The sequence below is a fragment of the Calidris pugnax genome, unplaced genomic scaffold (genome assembly GCF_001431845.1).
Source record: "Calidris pugnax isolate Ruff unplaced genomic scaffold, ASM143184v1 scaffold1, whole genome shotgun sequence".
Classification (NCBI taxonomy): Eukaryota; Metazoa; Chordata; class Aves; order Charadriiformes; family Scolopacidae; genus Calidris; species Calidris pugnax.
In genome coordinates, this window is record NW_015090800.1 from 12,010,399 (window position 1) to 12,029,265 (window position 18,867).

The 18,867-nt window shown below is 39.3% G+C and overlaps 1 protein-coding gene across 2 annotated transcripts; it reads right to left on the minus strand.

Moving 5' to 3' along the window:
* Positions 1 to 215: 215 nt before the first annotated feature.
* Positions 216 to 17,487, minus strand: GLT8D2 (glycosyltransferase 8 domain containing 2). Of its 2 annotated transcripts, XM_014937437.1 has the most exons (10): positions 16,774 to 17,487; positions 14,866 to 14,910; positions 13,320 to 13,415; positions 11,951 to 12,119; positions 10,244 to 10,361; positions 8,178 to 8,262; positions 4,345 to 4,457; positions 3,493 to 3,659; positions 1,738 to 1,850; positions 216 to 529 (listed from the first exon to the last, which is right to left on the minus strand). In XM_014937437.1, the coding sequence occupies exons 2-10, from the start codon at positions 14,882 to 14,884 to the stop codon at positions 357 to 359; spliced, it is 1,053 nt and encodes a 350-aa protein (XP_014792923.1). In that variant the 5' UTR covers positions 14,885 to 14,910; positions 16,774 to 17,487; the 3' UTR covers positions 216 to 356. The 2 variants fall into 2 exon arrangements, with proteins under 2 accessions (XP_014792923.1, XP_014792924.1); XM_014937438.1 differs by lacking the exons at positions 14,866 to 14,910; positions 16,774 to 17,487 and adding an exon at positions 12,248 to 12,434.
* Between the last annotated feature and the right edge of the window lie 1,380 nt (positions 17,488 to 18,867).

Sequence of the window (18,867 nt, forward strand, 5' to 3'; positions counted from 1 at the left end):
CAAGCACTTCCTGTGTAGATTTTTCTACCAGCAGACACTGGAGTCTTACTTATAAAGATCTTATATTAAAACACATTGTCTGGCACTGAATTTCACTTCTCTAAACATTTAAGGAAAATACTTTGTCAGATAAACTTTTTTCCTCACCTTACGTGAAAATCAAGATGATCTGAATGGTTTTAACTGTCACTCCAGCCTCCCTCTCCAGCCATAAGTACAGAAAACTGATGGTCATTTATTCATATATTTAACAAATACTTAGTGTTCTAAAATTAGTTAATTATACAACACGTTGCATCTCAAACTATTACATACTGCAAAAGATAGACTGTGGATGCATTTCAGTGGTTTTGGTATCAGCTCTCAGGACGAGTTAATTTGAACTTCCCTGAAGGGTCAGGAATAAACCAGTTTTCCCAGAGATCAGTGTGAACACTGGGATAGTCCCAAGGTTTGTACCTCCCATTCCAATGAAGTAGTTTAGCTTCTTGAAGAAAATGCTCTGAGTAACGGGTGTCAGGACTCCAGCCTGCAGGGGTAGATTAAAAAAAAAATTTTTTTTTTTTAATCCAGTTTTTAATAATAGAAAACGCTCTAGAGTGAGGTAATTTCAGTTATTTTTCTGAATAAGTCTGATCAGTATGGTTTCACCTGTTAAGAGACAACTAGTTGGATGAGAGAGTAGCTTTTTTCAGCTTCCTGCCTCTAATGCTGCATCAGCAAAAAATCTCAGCAAGTTTCTTTCCTCTTAACACTTGTAACATCTTGGCATAGCTGGGGTTAAAAAAAATTCCTTTTACTATTCATTTTACTATCCCAGCTAAGCCATTATCTTTTTCCCAGGGAAATTCACCATTCCTAGGCAAAAGGTAAGTATATCCTCCAGAATGTTGAATACACAAACACTGCCAGGCGTCCTGTCTTCTTCCATTCTGTCTACTAAAAAAGCATCTGGTTTTGTTCAGCCTCTCACCAGATTCAGATCTTTCCTATATTCTTTCCATAGTTCATGACAATATAGGTTAGCTGGTCTTCAAACATGTAATTTTGTCCTTGGTATTTGTCGTTTTTACCTTTTTTTTTTTTTTTTTTTTCAATTTAAGGACTTTTAGGGTTTGGGTTTTTTTTTTTTTTTTTTTTTTTTTTTTTTTTCAAAATAATTTTAAAATGTTTTTCTGAGGTTGTGAGGAATAGTAGCGGGGATCAAAAAAAAAACAAGGGCAGTGAAAAGACTTCAGTTTTTTTTAGGGTGCAAGTAAGTTGCATTCAAAATACTGAGAGTTGGGTGATAGTACTATTCTGCTGGCATTTCTTCTCCTAAGACTTTGAAATATTTGGCAGCCTCAGATTTGAGGGTGTTGCTACTGATGGATATTTGCTGGCTTTAAGTGGATGTTCATCTGCGTATACATGAATAGTTTTAATATGTATATGTTAATAGTTTAACACATCTCACGCCTTTTTTTTTTTTTTTTTATCCAATTTAAGGACTATTAGGGTTTGGGTTTGTTTTTTTTTAATGGGGTGCAACTATTTTGTTTGCTTGACCTGTTAAGATATTTGCATAATGACACCCGTGGGGAACCCCCTCTTTCTGCCCTACCCTGAAGGAAGCAGGACTAACGAGTGCTGGGGGAAGCATCTGAGGTATAAAGTAACTTAAGGTCCTGTACTGGAATCTTACAAGCTGCTCCCTTTATTTAGTTCCAACTGCAGAGGGTGGGAAGTTAAACTTACCAAGATGCCTTATGTGCCACATCGGATTAATTGCAGAATACTTTCCATGAAACACAATCAGCATTGGCGAGGTTGCCACGCCTCCCCCAAGGGTGCTGCTGTAGAGGTTTTCCCTGTAAAAGGAGAGAAGAAAATATTCAAAACCTGAGTCAAAGAATCTTTAGTATGAAAGGCAGAAGATTAAAAATAAGTACTCTAGCAAAATTAAAATATCAGTTTGAACAGACCAGTTTTCAGCATACTCCTTCCTAATTCTGTTAATTGCTTGTATTTGCAACTCCAATTCTTGATGAGTAAATTGTTGCTACCAAGCAAAATGGGAGTCAGACCTAACATGAAGGCAATCACTTCTACACACCACATACAACCTAGAAGGCTGACAAAGTTTACAGTAGGAAAAAAGCTGTTAAGATAAAGGAATCAAACATACTTTAGTCTGGTTTCTAAAGAAAATGTACATGTTTCCATGTGTTTAATTCCCTCTTTCTTCCCTTTCCCCCCAGCTTTTAGACCCATAAATTAACTTCAGATTTTGCCAAAGTCTAGTTAGTATAAACTAACGTCTAAAGGATATCAGTATCCTATTAATTTTGTGATAAATCCAGGGCTAGACAAAGCCAAATAACTACAAGGAGGGGAATTAGAAGGTAGCAGCTGAATGTCTGGTCACAGTGTGCTTCAGGCCTCCTGGACAGCCAGTCAGCACATGGGCAAAGTCACTCCAGCTATGGGACACCATGTCACACGCCCACCCAACAAGGAGAAAACCCAGTCAGTACCAGGAAATGCTTAGAGGACACAGAATAAAAAAAATCATAACCTTCCCCCAAAACTGGGTTTTAACTGCTAAGCAACTTAGTTCACTGTCATTTCAAAAATCCAGCTAAAAGGAACACGATTGTGTTACGAAGGTATAAAATCAACTTTATAGATTAAATTTGTGGTAATATTCATGGAGCTTTTTCAAACTCTTAAAAAACACAGCAATAGCTTGTCAGGATCTGTTGCATAAGCAGAGTAAGAGAAAGTACATTTGGCTCTTCACTCGTTCACATGCTTATCATTTGTGTTTCTCCTCTGTTCATTTCTGAAACAAACAAGTAATGGACACAGTCCAATAGCACAAGCTATTCAGTTTCAGTTTAGCCTTACTAAATTTAAACTTAACCCTTTGCAGAGGAAGAAAGCAAATGTCAAGTTTGCAAATACAGGTTAACACTGAACTAACCAAAAAAACAATGAACAGTGATTGTTTCACTGTCATGACTTATTCATGGTCAATGCCAAAAAGATACTTTTCATGTCAAATTTCATTCTTCTATAAAAGAAGTGGTTTATATTGGTATTTAAGAAATATGGTATCCAATTATAGTTTGGCTGACATTACAATAGGAAAGACTCCACACAAACAAGGGAACATTCCTCCTTTTTTATTCAGCCTCTGGAAGATCTCAAGTGGCTTGGTCCCGAGAAAGGTTGGTCATCTGAAACAAGAACCACGTGTTTTCAGTGTTCCCTCAAGATTAAGTGTGGTTTGTGATTAAATATGGGACTAAAATGCCAGGTGGCCGTTTCCCGGTACACGATTCATCAGATTTAAGCAAATGGAAATTCTGGAACATGAGTGAGTTCCCTTGATAAGATCTCAAAGAAAGACTGCTTGGAGTTAAAAAACTTTTAAGAGCTTTTAAACAGAAAAGGAAACTGTAAAACGAGTATTACGAGTAAAGTGCAAGGCTAGATTTCCACACATACTCTACATTTCTTTGCATCCACTTTTCCAGCTGCTTTGTAATCCGTTGATGTTTCCATTCAGTCATGTTAGCAACAATTACCCCAGGGTTAAAGGAGCAGGTGCTGGGGCTGATACCAAGATCTCTAATTGCTTGCTTTCTGTAGTCCAGGAATCCCATGTATGTGTTCTAAGAAATAAAAAAAGTAGGTTTATCCCCTATGAATCTCTATAAATGCATTGCTCTATCACTAACATGGAGAGTAAATATGTGCTCCCAAAGCTGAGTTTCTAGAGGACAGGTGCCCGTCTTGATTTCCATATGACACAAGGCTGAAAAGCAGGATACTTCCAGCTACTCAATTACTTTTTCCCCATTGTATTGTTCCATGAGAGTTTCATAAGTCTCTTCCCTCACCATGTGTTTGTCTCTCTCTAGCTCACTAAATGATGTAGCATCCCGGTTGTGAAGCTAGAGGGACTCACTGACTCACTAGGGAACTCGGCTCAGGAATTAGCCTTTAAACCTGTTTTCCTGAGTTTTGTTCCCATTTTGACTACTAGAAATCATATAGTCTGTCTTCATTAGATGTTCCATTAAGTGCTCAAGATCTGCTGATAGCAAAATACCAAACAATTCAGTAGAATCCAAAGATCAATAGAGATTTAAATTATTACAGGAAACAACTCTGCATAACACCATATCATTACAGAGTTACGAAAAAAATTACCTGTAAAACTTAATTACCTGTAAAACTATTACAAAATTATAAATAATAATAAAAAAAACCCCTCACTTTGGGGAAAGTGTATAAAATCATATTACATTTGTGGGTAAGTACATTCCTGATTAGAATCCCAAGATGGCATCTTACCTGCATCCCCACACTTCTAACTATTTCATGTGTAGAAGGCAGATCACAATCATCTGAAAAAGCTGCGGCATGTCCAGGAGCTAACTTAGTGTCGTAGAGCTCTTGGATGTCACCTGATTGCAGAAAGATCAAAAGCATGAGGAAACCTACTTCACTGCTACAGAGTCGACAGGATAACTTCTGTTCTCATATATGTTACTTACCAACATACCAATTTTAGGGGATAGCCTAGATATTAATGAAGGCTGAATTTTGTAATATGGGACAATTTTCAAATTTGAGTCCTGTACTTGGAGGTCTAACGTCTGTCTCTAGACATTATCATCAGTATTCAATACATCCACATTCTGATCTGAATGTCCAAAATCAGCTATGGCACAAGCTGATTACCCTGTTAAGAAGCCTGGTTACAAAGTTCTGCATTCACAGAGCTTGCCTTTGGGAGAGGGAGGACACAGGTGATTTTTCTGTGCCTATTCAAGTCCCACAAAAGTGCCACTTCAATCTCTTGCACATATCAGTTTTTTCCTGGTGTTACTGTGTTTATACACCCTAGTAAGACACCGAGATTCCCAGCGCTGGCCAGCTGAAATGTGCCTGTCACACCTGCCCAACCCCTGCTGGCTCACAGACCACCCGGCTCCTTCCTGGTGGAGGGAAATAACGTAACGCATGGCACTTCACTCATCACCTTTCATCAGCAGGTACCCATGATGAACCAGAACAGTTTCAGGGCAAGTGGGAAGCACATCGCTGCCACAGCAACTGTGTGAGCCTGCATCCAAGCCCCCTACAGCTACCAGCTTTGCTCCTGGTCATGGGGCGGTCACAGGTAAGACGAATTATCTTGGCAGGCCACATACAGCCCAGCAGCCTGAGGTGAGCTCATTAAAAGTCTAGTAAATGAAAACATTCCCCATACCGCAAACAGTGGAATTACTATTTCTGAAATAAGCAGAGATTATTTCTTTGTCTGAACTCATCAGCTGGTTGGAAAACTTGGTTTAGGACTCATATCTCACCAAGAAATAGAATTTGAATTAATAGGACGCTTAACAACATGCCTTGCTAAGTATTTTCTCCTGATTCTAAACAGCTTCTACTTTTCAAGAGAGAAGCAGAAAAAGAAAAAAAAGAAAATGAAAAAAAAATCAAACCAAACCATTCTGGGCTGACACCCCAAATTCAGTATGTTTCATTCTTACTGTTTTGCAGAAAGCAATAAGCAACAAATAAACAATCCCAAAGTTAAACCCACAAAAACCCCATTCACTCCCTATCCTGTAAGAAGTCTCATTCACTCCGTTTGCAGAGACAATCTGACAGAGAGCAGAGTCTCACATTACAGCTGAGACACAGGGAGCAGCTGCCAGAACAGGCTCCCTCCTTCCACTGCACTCCCACACATCCATCTTTATTCCCTTCTTCTGGGCACTATGATTGCGCGGCCCAAGGGTGAACGAGATAGGCTGGCTGAAGCAAAAGGAAAAAAAAAAAAAATTAAAAAACGTTGGGGTTTTGTTGGGTTTTTTTTGTACCACTAGTCCTCTGCCAGGTCAACCAGCGGAATCAGCTCATTCTGCAGCTGCACAACTATAGATATGACACAAGTAACAGGAGCTGCCCGAGGACAGGAGAGGCCACTTCCGTCAGCAGCGGCCTACCATGAGCTGTAATGTGAAACTGCACCTTTATCTTGCGGTTCCAGAAACACAATCACCTGACATAAGCTGACACCCCTAATGAAAGAGAAAGCCCTCCCTCCCCCCTTTTCCTAGCCACACTGCCTCGACTCCTACCAGACAACTAATTTAGGCTGAAAGTAATCACATTTCATAGAATCACAGCATGGTAGCGGCTGGAAGGGACCTCTGGAGATCATCTAGTCCAACCCCCCCTGCTAAAGCAAGTTCATCTCGAGCAGGCTGGACAGGAACGTGTCCAGGTGGCTTTTGGAGATCTCCAGAGAAGGAGACTCTACAAGGTCCCTGGGCAGCCCGTTCCAGTGCTCTGCCACCCTCAAAGTAAAGAAGTTTCTCCTCATGGTGAGATGGAATTTTCTGTGTTCCAGTTTGTCCCCGTTGCCCCATGTCACTGGGCACCACTGAACAGAGTCTGGCCTGCTCTTTAGATGTTTTTGAGCAGTGGTGAGATCCCCTCTCAGTCTTCTCTTCTCCAAGCTAAACAGACCCAGGTCTCTCAGGCTTTCCTCATAAGAGATATGCTCTAGTCCCCTGATCAACTTCATAGTCCTTCACTGGGCTCTCTAATAGTTCTTGTCTGCTGAACGTTATGCAAGGAAGAGGGAAGCAGGGGAAGTGGTGGGCTCAGCTTAAAGTGCTCACGAAACTGCAGCGTAAATGAAGACTTTAAGAACCTTTCAAAGAGTTAAATATTACTGTTGCTCATTGATGACAGACAAAACAACAAAACCAAAAAGCAGAGATAACCACCGGAAACACACATGTTGAAGAAACTGCTATGAAGTCTATTGCAAATTAAAATTGAACAGGCAGAGCTGATTAATCATATTTTATAAAGCAGCTAACAGTGGCCCCTTTAAGTGCCGATGTTCTGAAATATGCCACTAAAGAGACAAAACTATAAAAAGGTGCAGAGCAGTGGAGAATAAAATTATACCTTTGTCATGTAATGTAATGTAATGTAATGTAATCCTAATGTTTCACAGCAAAGATTAATTTAGGCCAAAGAGTTTATTATAGTAATACCCAGTCCTTTCCAAAGGAAATTTTCATTGGAACATCCCTTTAATGTTTAACAAGGATCAGTAAAATGGTTTTGTTGCCCCTGTGTACTGGGCCTGGTGTCGTGGTTTGGGCTGGGTTGGCCACTAAAACGAGCGACAGATGCTCTCCCCAACAGGGGACACTATGTTTCCTGTATATCTGGCAAAAAAATAATAATCACAATATCTGAAAAGTACTGTATGTCAGTGCAATGGCACGCAAAATTTCCCTGCACTGTGTTTTCTGCTTTCAATTTAATATTTCTCTCTGAGGCTAGTAAAATTACTGAAAAGAAAACTGGGGATTGGGGATAGGGGGGAATTGAGCAAGAGCTGTGTGGTGCTAAGCTGCCATTCAGGGGTAAACCACAGCATTGATTAAAAAGCGTTATAAAACAACAAGAAGACAGTATGATAAAACAAGGGGGGAAACCAACTCTATAGAGGAAAAAATATACACTGGAAAACAGAAGAGAAAAAACAATAAATTAATCTTCAGAAAAAAATTGTTCTTCTAATTAGATTTTTTTGTATGAAAAATAATTTTTTTCAGGATTTGAATGTCTTCTAATTACTCCCATTTGTCTAGGAACTCTGAAATCTTTGATCATGATTCTGCAAATTGCTATGGATTCTGAGATGAAGATGCCCAAAATCAAATCCTGAGTGTGTGGAATTTTAACCCTCTTATTTGAGTAAATTCCTCTTGCTCTCAAGAACCACAATTCTGGATAAGGAGCTGGTAGCATTTGTGGCAATTCAAATACTAGCAGGAAATGCATATCATACTTAACAATAAATATTGCAGCATCTAAGTGAAATCCACGATATCTTTCAGCAATTTACTAGATTCAATTAAAATGAAACCTAAACATACAATTTTGATCAACTATTCAAAAGATATATGGAGATAAGTTCTTCTTCTGACTTTCCTTTAAATAAACAAACAGATTATTTGTGGTTTTCCTGGGTGCAACACTCCTAGCAGCTGCCTAAATTTCCATTGTATCTCACATTTCCAAATGTAAAAGCTGCAATAATTTTTACTTTAATTCTGCTAGAAATGGCTTTTTGGATGACTACTTACCTTGAACAATGATATCATCATCCAAATATATTACTTTCTCATGTTTCTGGATAAGCAAAGGAAGATAAAATCGAACGAAGTTCAGCTATTAAACAGAAAAAAAAAAAAGTAAAGACTAAACGGTAAAGCTGTTTAATGCAGTAGTCTTACGCTTCTAACAACCAGTTTTAATTTCTCACTTCATTGAGCATTAGCCAGCGATCATTTGCTGCCTCCCTCCAGCTTTACTAGTATCTTGAATCTTATTATTATTAATCCCTATTTTATTTACCATGGCTCTAACCACACAGCCCAAAACAGTTGCTTCTTCACAGAACCATTTAAGTTGGAAGAAGTCTTTCGAGATCATCATGTCCAATCCCTTTTCTCAAGCAGGGTCCACCTGACCAGACCGCCAGGGACCATGCCCTGTTGGATTTTGAATATCTCCAGAGATGGAGTCTCAACTGCCTCTTTGGGCAACCTGCTCCAGTGTTTGACCACCCTCACTCTTCTGCTCAGAGGAAAGTTCATGTATTTTAATTTATGCCCATTGTCTCTTGTCCCTCCCCTTGGGTATTTACACACATTGATAAGATCCTCCTGAGCCTTCTCCTCTCCAGGCTGAACAGCCTCAGCTCTCTCAGCCTCTCCTCATGTAAAAGATGGTCAAGTACCTAAACCATCTTTGCAGCCCTGTGTTAGACTCGCTCCAGTAAGTCCATATCTTTCTTGTACTGGGGAGCTCAGAACTAGACACAGGACTCCTCATGCAGCCTTACCAGTGTCAAGTAAAGATGAAGGATCACCTTTCTGGACCCGCTGGCAGTGCTCTTCCTAATGTATTTTTACAATATACATCATAAAAAACACTTCAAATTTATTAGTGTCATCATTCCACTCTATAGAAATGGTTTGACTAGTGGCATAGACATGGGATAACAACTTCTACAGTAACTGCGAACAACGCAGGAGAGGGAAAGAGGACTGAGAACGTAACAACAACCATCCTGATGTAGACCATTTCACCCAGCACCTGCCTTCAGAGTGGACCTAAACAAACGCTCAGTGAAAAATAAGATCAAAGCAAGCATACAGAAAAGTTGCTCTAATTATTCTCCCAGCTTTCAGTTATTTTCAGCTCAAGGGATTTCCTAAACCCGATGTGATCTGTCTAAACATGAACTGAATCCCTGTAATTTTTTACATTCACAAGACTTCTATAGTGAGGAAATCTAGAGGCTTAGTATGCATTGCATGAAAAATGTGCAACAATTCTTGTTTGTTCTGACTGTGACTCCTGTAATTTAACCTAATGGCCATTAGTTCTTGCATTGGAAGAGACAGCGAGCAACCATCCTCCATCCAGTCCTCCATGCCACTCAGTTCTGTAGACCTCCACTATTTTCACACCACAGGTCACATTTCTAGGCTGAACAGTTCTAACCCACCGATTCCTTGCATGAAATCTTTTCCATATATTAGAAATGTCAAAGGTTCAGAGAAAGGAAGCAAGAATAAACACTCTGAACAGACCTGAACATTTTCAGGTAGTGCTACACCTTTTTCAGATACAGGGACAAAGCTTACACATAGTATTTAGGATGAGGGAAAACTACGGATTTGTATTGTGGCATGTTCTCTGTTTTGATCCTTAGTCCTTTCCTAACAATTTCTAACATCTGATTTGCTTTTTTTGACAGCCAGTAATATTTAGATTACACAGTCATTAGCCTCTGAATTAACCCTGGACATGAGCAGAATGCAGCCAACTCAGCATCATGAGGCACAACGAACACTATTAGATCTTCCCTCTAATAAACTCTGAATATATTCTTAAAGATATGACACATTCAAATTACCAAGTTTATGCCACCAAATAATGAGGTCCCAGCAAGACAGACAATTTGCAAGGAGCTTCTTACAGTACACTTTTCCTTCTTCAGCGAGGGCAGAGTGTTTAGAGCTGATGTGGCTTCTCTGGCCTACAACCCCCTGTGTAATTGAACAGAAATCTAGGACATTTTAAAGCCCGTAATAACAAATTTTCAGAGGTTTTAACGCTTATGTGATGTTCATTTACTCACAGGCTGCAGTAGCTCAGGACGCGATGCATCTTGTCTGATTTTTCCTTTTAGTACCATAGGGTTGAATTCCACAACCTTAAATTTTATTTCTTTCAGTTTAGAATTTTCAATCCATTTTCTGTGATAAAAAAATGTGATAAAAGAAATATTGAGCATGTGGCAAGTACCTCCAGTATTAAATTCACAGGCTCAGAGGAGAATAAGAAAGTATCTTGAAATCTCATTCAAGATACTCTATCCCAAGACAAAATCATTTATGTCTACAGCTATCACATACAGACTGTTCTTAAAACACCTCCAAACAAAACAAAAAACAACATCCAAAAAATTCAACCACTGCCAAAATCGAGACTCCACATATTGCCCAAACAACTCATCTTTCACCATCGCTGGCATTAAATGCTATTTTTCTTGGCTTTCTTGCTGCACTTAAAGACCACTTTTTCTTATCCTATCTACTGTGTTTTTAAAGCAGGTTAGTTTTCTCTCTGTTACAGTTTTACTTTTTCAAGATGACTGCCACACCACCTCCTAACTATATTTTCTTTAGACTAAACTAATTTTTTTTTTCATTATTTTGTCAGATTTCTTGACACTATTGCTTATTTTCTCCTCTACCCTCCCTTCCAAATCCTTCCTGAAGGCACCCAGAACTAAACACCACACTTTTTCTGATGTCTTAATAATGTCTGCAAGATCAGAAAAAGTTTCCTCACATCTCCTGTGGTCATATATGTCAACATGTATATCCGCTATGAAGCATGCCTTTTTTTTCTTTTTTTAATCAGTGTAGTCAGTTATCATTGATAATTCTTTAGTTTTCCAAATGAGTGCTACCAAACTCCTGCTTCACCCTCTACCAATAAAATCATCTATTCCCACCTCTATTACCTTGTCATTACTTCTACTGAATTTCATCCCATTTTACAGTTCATTTTTTCAATTCCTGATTAGTTTGTTTTCAGCTCTTGTCCTCAATATATCTGCTGTTTCTTTTCCAGCCTCATGCCAACTGCAGATTCATAAGGAACATTCTCCACTCTATTATCTGTGTTACTGATGAACTGGATGAGAAAAACTCCCTATGGAACAACACTCATTACATCTTTTCACTTTGACACAAATTGAGGGTACACAGGCTACAAAAGTGCAGTAGCCAGAGGTGAGAACTGCTAAGAAATCTGCTTTAATTCTGATTTACAACTTCCCCTCTTCTAGTCAGTGTTCTCAATTTTTAACACCCAAACATGCTTTCATTACAAGCTTATTAGTCCTTCTATTTATAACCTTTAATACACCCTATTAGCTGAAATTAGCTTTAAACAGCAAGCTTTTCTACTCTGAAGGTTAAGACACCATGCCAGATGAGAGATGGGTGCAATGCCACAAAGTGAGATTGCAAAAAGGAAGCATGTATATGCTTAACTTACTACAGACTCTTCTGCAGCCAATCTACAAAAGGCAGAAAGGCCCAGGTGTGGGCACGGTTGGGCTATTTCACACCCCTTTACATTACTCAGTGCCTGTGTAGGGCAAAATGGTCCTTTTTGCTACACACTGAGAATCCTGGGAATTACTACAATAGCACTACTTAAATAAAAGGAAAAAACATTTCCTTGAGATGTCTTTCAAAGTCTATGCCTATGTTAAGGAGAGCAACAACCTTGTCCTAACTAGAGCATGAAACAGAATATGGCTGGTATATACCGAATATGTGGGATGGTAGTCTTCAGCCCAACTATGTAGAACAAAACATTAGCCTCCGTATTGCTGTAGATGCTACTGATTGCTGCTACAGTTGCACCCATTCTGCCCGCAGCAGCGCAGATTACAACGGGGATTTCTTCTTCCATTTCCTCGGGACTCTCTAAATCAACTACAAGAAACAAAACTATGCATTATAATAGAAAATTAAGAATATTTTTATAATGGAGCTGGGTCACAGGAATAAGAATGTAGTTCCATAAGCAGTGGAATCATATCACAATCACCCCATTTCCTTACCACATCCTACACATATCCACATCTGGCAAGGGACACAGCATGAGCTGTTGCTAATCCAGAACTACGTGCAGGTTGACTGGACTGTTGGATGCCTCCAAAGAAAATATATAAGAGTTCTTGGCATCTTCTACTCAGCAGGGGCACAAGTCAGCCTGTCCTCCACGTATGCTGCTTATTCACATGAAACCTAAAGAAGTTTGAATACCTTTGAGATTTCTACTTCGCAGTTATATTTAGTACAAAATGAACAATAGGTTCCAAAATTATCAAAGGAAGGAGGTAAGTGGAAGAGCTGATGCAATTCTGTGAACTTCATTTCTTTGGGAAGCAGGCTAGAAAGGAAAAGTGCAAAATTTTGTACCAGCGGGAAGCTAGCGATAAAAGGAAAAAATCTAAACAATGCTGAATCAGTTCACATTACTGCTAAGGAAGATTTTTACCCCTAGCACTGATTAACTTACAGAGCATATATGGATATATTTATACTGGTTAAAACATAAACATTAATCTCATAACAGCCACAACAAAAATATACTAAAAAAAAATAGTTTATACCAAGACAGAGTTTGTTTATCTTGGGAACAGTGAATAAGCTAGTAGTATAAACATTTAATACCAGTCCAACCACATCAACCCTTGTAGGTTTCTGTCACTATAAAAAAATCCAACAAAATCTTCTGCTGTAAATGATGTCAAGATTTGATGATCTATCTGAAATTAACAGGTAGGCCAGGAACATTCCCAAAGAAGCAAGCTGTGGTCATAATCACTTGACAACTCCCATACTGTTCAGCACAAGTAAGGACATACTTCAGTTCCAACTACATCAGTGACATCTGTATAAAAATTTGAATTAGAATGACAATTCTTAGTCATTACTATCGATCTCCTACTATTTTATTCAAGTAATTCAGCAGCAAAAACTTCAACATCCTAGACCATATGCAACAGTGTGAGTAGCTCATTTTTTGCACTGCAAACAGGATTCAGTAAGACAAATAGCACTCTTCAAATGAAGAGATAAGCAATATAAACCACAAACACAAACAAAACAGAAGTACAAGTCACTTACCTGTTTCATTCTTCAACACAGAGGGCACTTGGTGAACTTTGTTATACAGAATGGCGCACACCGTTAAGACAAGAAGTAACAGTAAGATCTGGTTAACTGAAATAAAAAGGAGAATTTGTTAACAATCAGTACAATAGCTAATTCCCAAGTACTGGCTTTTTTAAAAAAAATAATTCAATTTGCAACCAGTATATATAGTAACCTGTATTTACTGTGCTTACCAAATTCTCCTTTCTCTCATTATCTGATCAAGCTAAGAATTTTATGTTAAAAACTTTATGTTAAAATCTCTCACTGTTACAATAATTTCCACCTGATTTTCATGGATAATTTGCTCACTAAATCGTTAAGCTCCCAATATACATGGATTATCCCTAATAAGAAATTCATGTTTCTGAATTTTACCAGGAGCCTGGAACATTCTTTTCTTGGCTAGTTTGTTGTGTGCTTGTCATCACCACGATTTCACAAGTTAATTACTTTTACCTAGCACTCTCCTTCTCTCACATTTCCCCTGATAAAACTTCAAATATGGGATTTTTTTTTTAAATTTTATTTCAGTATTCAGATCTTCAAGGTGTATTTGAGTGAAACTCTAAATACGTACTAGAAAAATAAACCCAGCATGCTACTGAAACCAGAAATGTTCCACAATATTTGAAAATACATAAACATTTTGACACGGTTACTTTAATTAGTAAAACCAAAACAAAGCATGCAACAGCGAAGTCCTTACTGTATATACCAGACTGCCTGGTAGGAACTAACAAATTTTACATATTTAAGTTATTCAACACAAACCAACCAGAAGCAGGTACTAGGACAGTTCACTGACTACAACAGGGAAGGATACATTACCATCATCAACAGTGACTTTGATGATGGGAGGTTTTTTTGTATCATACTACTTTCTTACTTCTGCACCACCATCAAAGGTATATGTGGTGTACAGAAGAGCAAAGGGAACAAAGTTTTTAACTATTTCAATCAAAAGGCCCAATTGGCCAAACCTGGGCATGAGAATAAATTGAAATTGGCAAACATACATCACTGAACCCACACAAATTTGAACCAGGTGAGGAAACAGACCACTCACTGCAGAGAAACTTTGGGTTCACAACTGAAGGCACACACCAGTCCATTTTCAGTCACTGACCCTGACAACTGACGAGAACCCCAAGTTTCTTGGGGCCACACCTCAACTGCAAGCATGAACAGCATTAATGTGCAGAGCTCTGTAAAAAAAGCCAGGTTCTGTGCCCCTGGAACAACACACATGAAACCAGCAGGTCTTGGGAAATTCCAGATCCCTCAGTCTCATGCAGTAAAGTAGTGCGTAATTTTAAATTATTGGGACTTATGGCCATACTTATCTGACTTAGTTAACAGGAAAAGCCATATTTGTATACTTAAGTTAGGCATAATTTAGCAAAACTACAATTATAAATTTGCACGCAACGGTGACAACAGTTACACAAGAAATTGCATTTGACATTTCTGTCCCCTTTTAAAAATATATATTTCAAATAGTTTTAATCTCTCTTACTTTTCTTTAAAAGAGCCATGTGTCCTGTTGGATGAGAACAGTGATCTGTGGTAAAATAAAAATAAAAAAATAATTTAAGAAAAGAAGAGACAAAAATCATTAATCCTAGCAATGAATACTAATTAGTTATTTCAGGGACAATGTTTTGCATCATCAAATTTTACTGTCGATCTTGTAAAACTGAAGTCTATCTTTGTAAATAACTTCTGGGATAAAACTATTACACATTTTAATTTAAGCCACTAATAGGTTGAAAGGAACAGCATTTTAATAAATTCCATCCAATCAACTACATCAGTAATAACTAGGATTTTTTAACATCTTTTAAAGTAATGTGTGAAGAGGTATTAAAACACCCACTGATGCAATTTGTAAATACCTTTACATTTATCTCTGACCTCATCAAAACCATAATAACAAGCACAAATACTAATCTCTTACTGGAGCAGAGTCTTTCAGACTCTCAGAAAATCTCAGAGCAATCGTGAAAATACTTTGTAACAGCAGTATCCTTCCACTAACAGTAAGGGGGAAGTTTGTGCAATGTGGCTTGCATTTAAGCACATTATTTGTGATGCTGCAGAAAATGAGGTAGCATTCCCTAAAATTGTACCTCTAAACCAGACACAAGAGGGGCCATGACTTTATGTTTGAGAAGCTGATATACAGAACTATGGGAAATACAACATTCACTTGAATTCTGGACCCAAAACTACCATTAATGGAAAAAAACCCACCCCAATCAAAAAAACCAACAGCACAAGACAGCACCAGAGTTGGAGCCGGGGCTGTGTGTGGTGTGTATGCAGCTATGTGATCTAACCTTTACACTATGATAGCTGTATATAGGACAGAAACCAAGTTTTCCTGTTTCCATACATAAAGATATGGACACATTACAGCATAGATAAGGATATAAGATGATTTCTATGCATGCATAAAAATGAAGGTTATTCTGATTCCTTGAGAAGACAGATGGAACAGCAAGAATTCTTGAAACCTGAGTCACAAAACTGACCACTTCTCATTGGTTAATGCTCAAGTTCAGGCGGCATCCTAAATCAGCCTCTACTTCGACTAACAAGTTAAATGACAATAAAAATATTTTTAAAGTTAAGATGTGGCTTTGTTTACAAACCACTTACATTCATATGTATTTAGGTCCCAACAGATGACTAAATCGTAGTGAGAGAGGGTATTTCTGAAAGTTCTTTCACATCCACAGTACTTATCTACATTCCAGCAGCCCACTCTCATGTGGCATTAATTTACACAGAGAGGAAATCAAGCTTATCGGTCCAAAAAAAACCCACCAAAACACTGCTGAGAAAGCCCTTCTCTCATGCATTACATACAAGTATTGTCTTCTTATCCACTTAAAAAGTTGACTCATTTAGGTAGGCAGAGAGACAACAGAACCCCCTACACTCTCAGCATAACGTTGTAACCCCACTTTAGCTAATCACAAGCTTCCCTCAATTTCCACAGAGCTGACTGCTATCTTTTAATTAGCATTTGTAACGATAGTCACAAATAATACTAATGATCTCTGCACGATGAAAGCTGGATAGCCACAGCTTCATGGTATTTTCAGAAATGATTAAACCAACATAAACTGAAGCATGTTTTAAATCCAAACTCAGACAAACTCTCATACAAGTTTGAGTTCTAAAACTACAGCATTCCTAAGTCTCAGAAACTTAGATTGATTACCCACTGATTTTTAAGGAAAAAGAGGAATACTTGTTCTCCTGCAAATATTTACTGACTGTAGACATTAGTTCCTGGAACCTGGCAGTCCCTAACTCAGTTGCCAAATCCTGCAACAAAATGAGGGGCTACAAAAGGGAAAGCTCAGAAACAGTGACATTACTGCTCAGATATTTCCTGCTTAATTAGTCTTTTTACCTCTTCAAAGCAGCACAGTATTCGGGACTTCTCTCTCCTGAAGAGCTGTAGAGCTATTTACTTGGATCCTAGATAGCCCACAGCTGTAAGCACTCTTGCCAAAGCTTCCTTGACCATCATCCTCCTTTGAAGTCCCCCGCGCAAGGGCCTTACAGGGCACAGTAACAGTTTTAAGATTCAATTCCTTTTTCAAACTCTTCAAAGTTTACTTTGGAGTTGTGCTGGTTTTCTTTTCTTTCTCTGCTGCTGAGGAATAGCACAGAGTCCAGACGCCGCACTGAAGGAATGAGAGCCCATAAACCACTTCCAGATGTGCAGAACGATGATGCAGCCCCGGATCTGGCAAACTTGCCTCAGAGCTTCAGCTAGCAGATTGCAAACAAATCCCACAAGACAAAAAGTCTTAAGGGGGTGGGGGAAAGAGAAGGAAACAAACCCTTCCAGAAGTTACTTAAACAGTCTAGTTGCAGGTTAGGTTTGTAGTCATTATTTACGGTAAATGTGAACAGATAACTAGTGTGCTAGAGCCAAATAACATCATGCCAGAGTCAAACTGAAAGCCAAAGTTTTCCCAGCGCCTGTTTGCAGAGCTCTTGTGAGTGGAAAGTGAAGGGAAACTTACAAAATTCAACTCTGAACATGCATTTGGACTTGAATCATGTTATTTCCAAATCTTTGAGCACTTAAGAGAATCTGAATGCACAGGTTTGGTTTAGATTTAAAGGGACCTTAGATCAAGTTAACTAGCACATGTTGGTACTCTGCCTCTTAAGGTAATGCTTTTGCAGTTTTATTTCTATGTCACTTCTTTGATTCAAATTCTCCCCACCCCTCTTCTAGGAGCCTCCCTTCTATATGATGAAACACTGTTTTGTTACAAGACTTTCAGGAGTACTGAAAGGAATAATAACCATCATCAACTCTAAACTTTTTTTCATATTTTTTGACATAAGGCAGTGAAAAATTTATGAGGGGTATTCAGTCAAGGTTTTAAAAATCATGAATTGCTTTGAATGAAGATATTTGCTCTATTTGCAGAAACTAAAAACGTCCGTTTTCAGCTCTATGTCTGAAATATAACAAAACTGTCTTATCTGTGCCTGATTTTGAACAGAAATCCACCTCTTGCAGAGCTGCTTGAAGGAAGACTAAATGAAGGCTATACATAGTTATGTGCTTCATGTAGATGGCCACAACTATTACTACTTTTTCTGTACTGCAGTATTTTTTTTCCAAGCTGCATTATGCTCACATTTGTCAAAATCCACCCGTGTTTTGTTCACCTCCTTTCCATGTGCATCCTGAACAGATCTAGGATGCACACAGCTGGGCAAGCCCAGAGCATCGGGACCATCTGCTTCACCTGGCAATAACCCATGGATTATTGGCAACCTAGCAGCACCTTCTCTGGATTTCCCTCCACCTCGTGTATTTATAGTCTCACTTAGCACTCCCCTCACACAGGAAAGAGAGTGGCTTCTGTCCTGCAGAATGAGATCTTCAGGTTTACTCAGATCACCCGCTGTTAACTGTAGAACTGAAACCTGTTTCCGATCTCAACCTCCAGTGTTTAAGAGGCAACTCATTTCTTTCTCAGATGCATACCTTGCAGGCTGCATACCCTGCTTACCATTAGCAAATTATAAAAAAAACCAAAAAAAACCCCCAACAAAACCCCCCAGATTGCTGCACAGTTCTGAGGGCTTGAAGTTGGTTGGCGCAGCTGGTTGGCTGCCCTCAGCTAAACCAGCACACACCACATCCATGGTGACCCGAGCACCCCAGTGGACCGGGCCAGCGGGGAGCAGCCCCCTCTCCCTGCCGGGGAGCGGGGAGGGCAGGCTCGCCTCCCCCGGGCGCCCGAGACAGGCCTCCCGCCGAAGCACGGCCCAGATCGAGGGGCTCCGAAGGGGCAGAGAGGCCTGAGGCAGAGACGGCAGCCTCCAAGTCACCGCCCTGCACCCCTCAACCGGCCCCCGCCTCGGGGAAAAGGACCAACAAACAACCCCCACCTCCCCTCAGCGCCGAGGGACCGTTATCCCCTCAGGGAGGAAGGTAACGGCCGCCGCCGTCACGTGACCCGCGGCGGCGCCC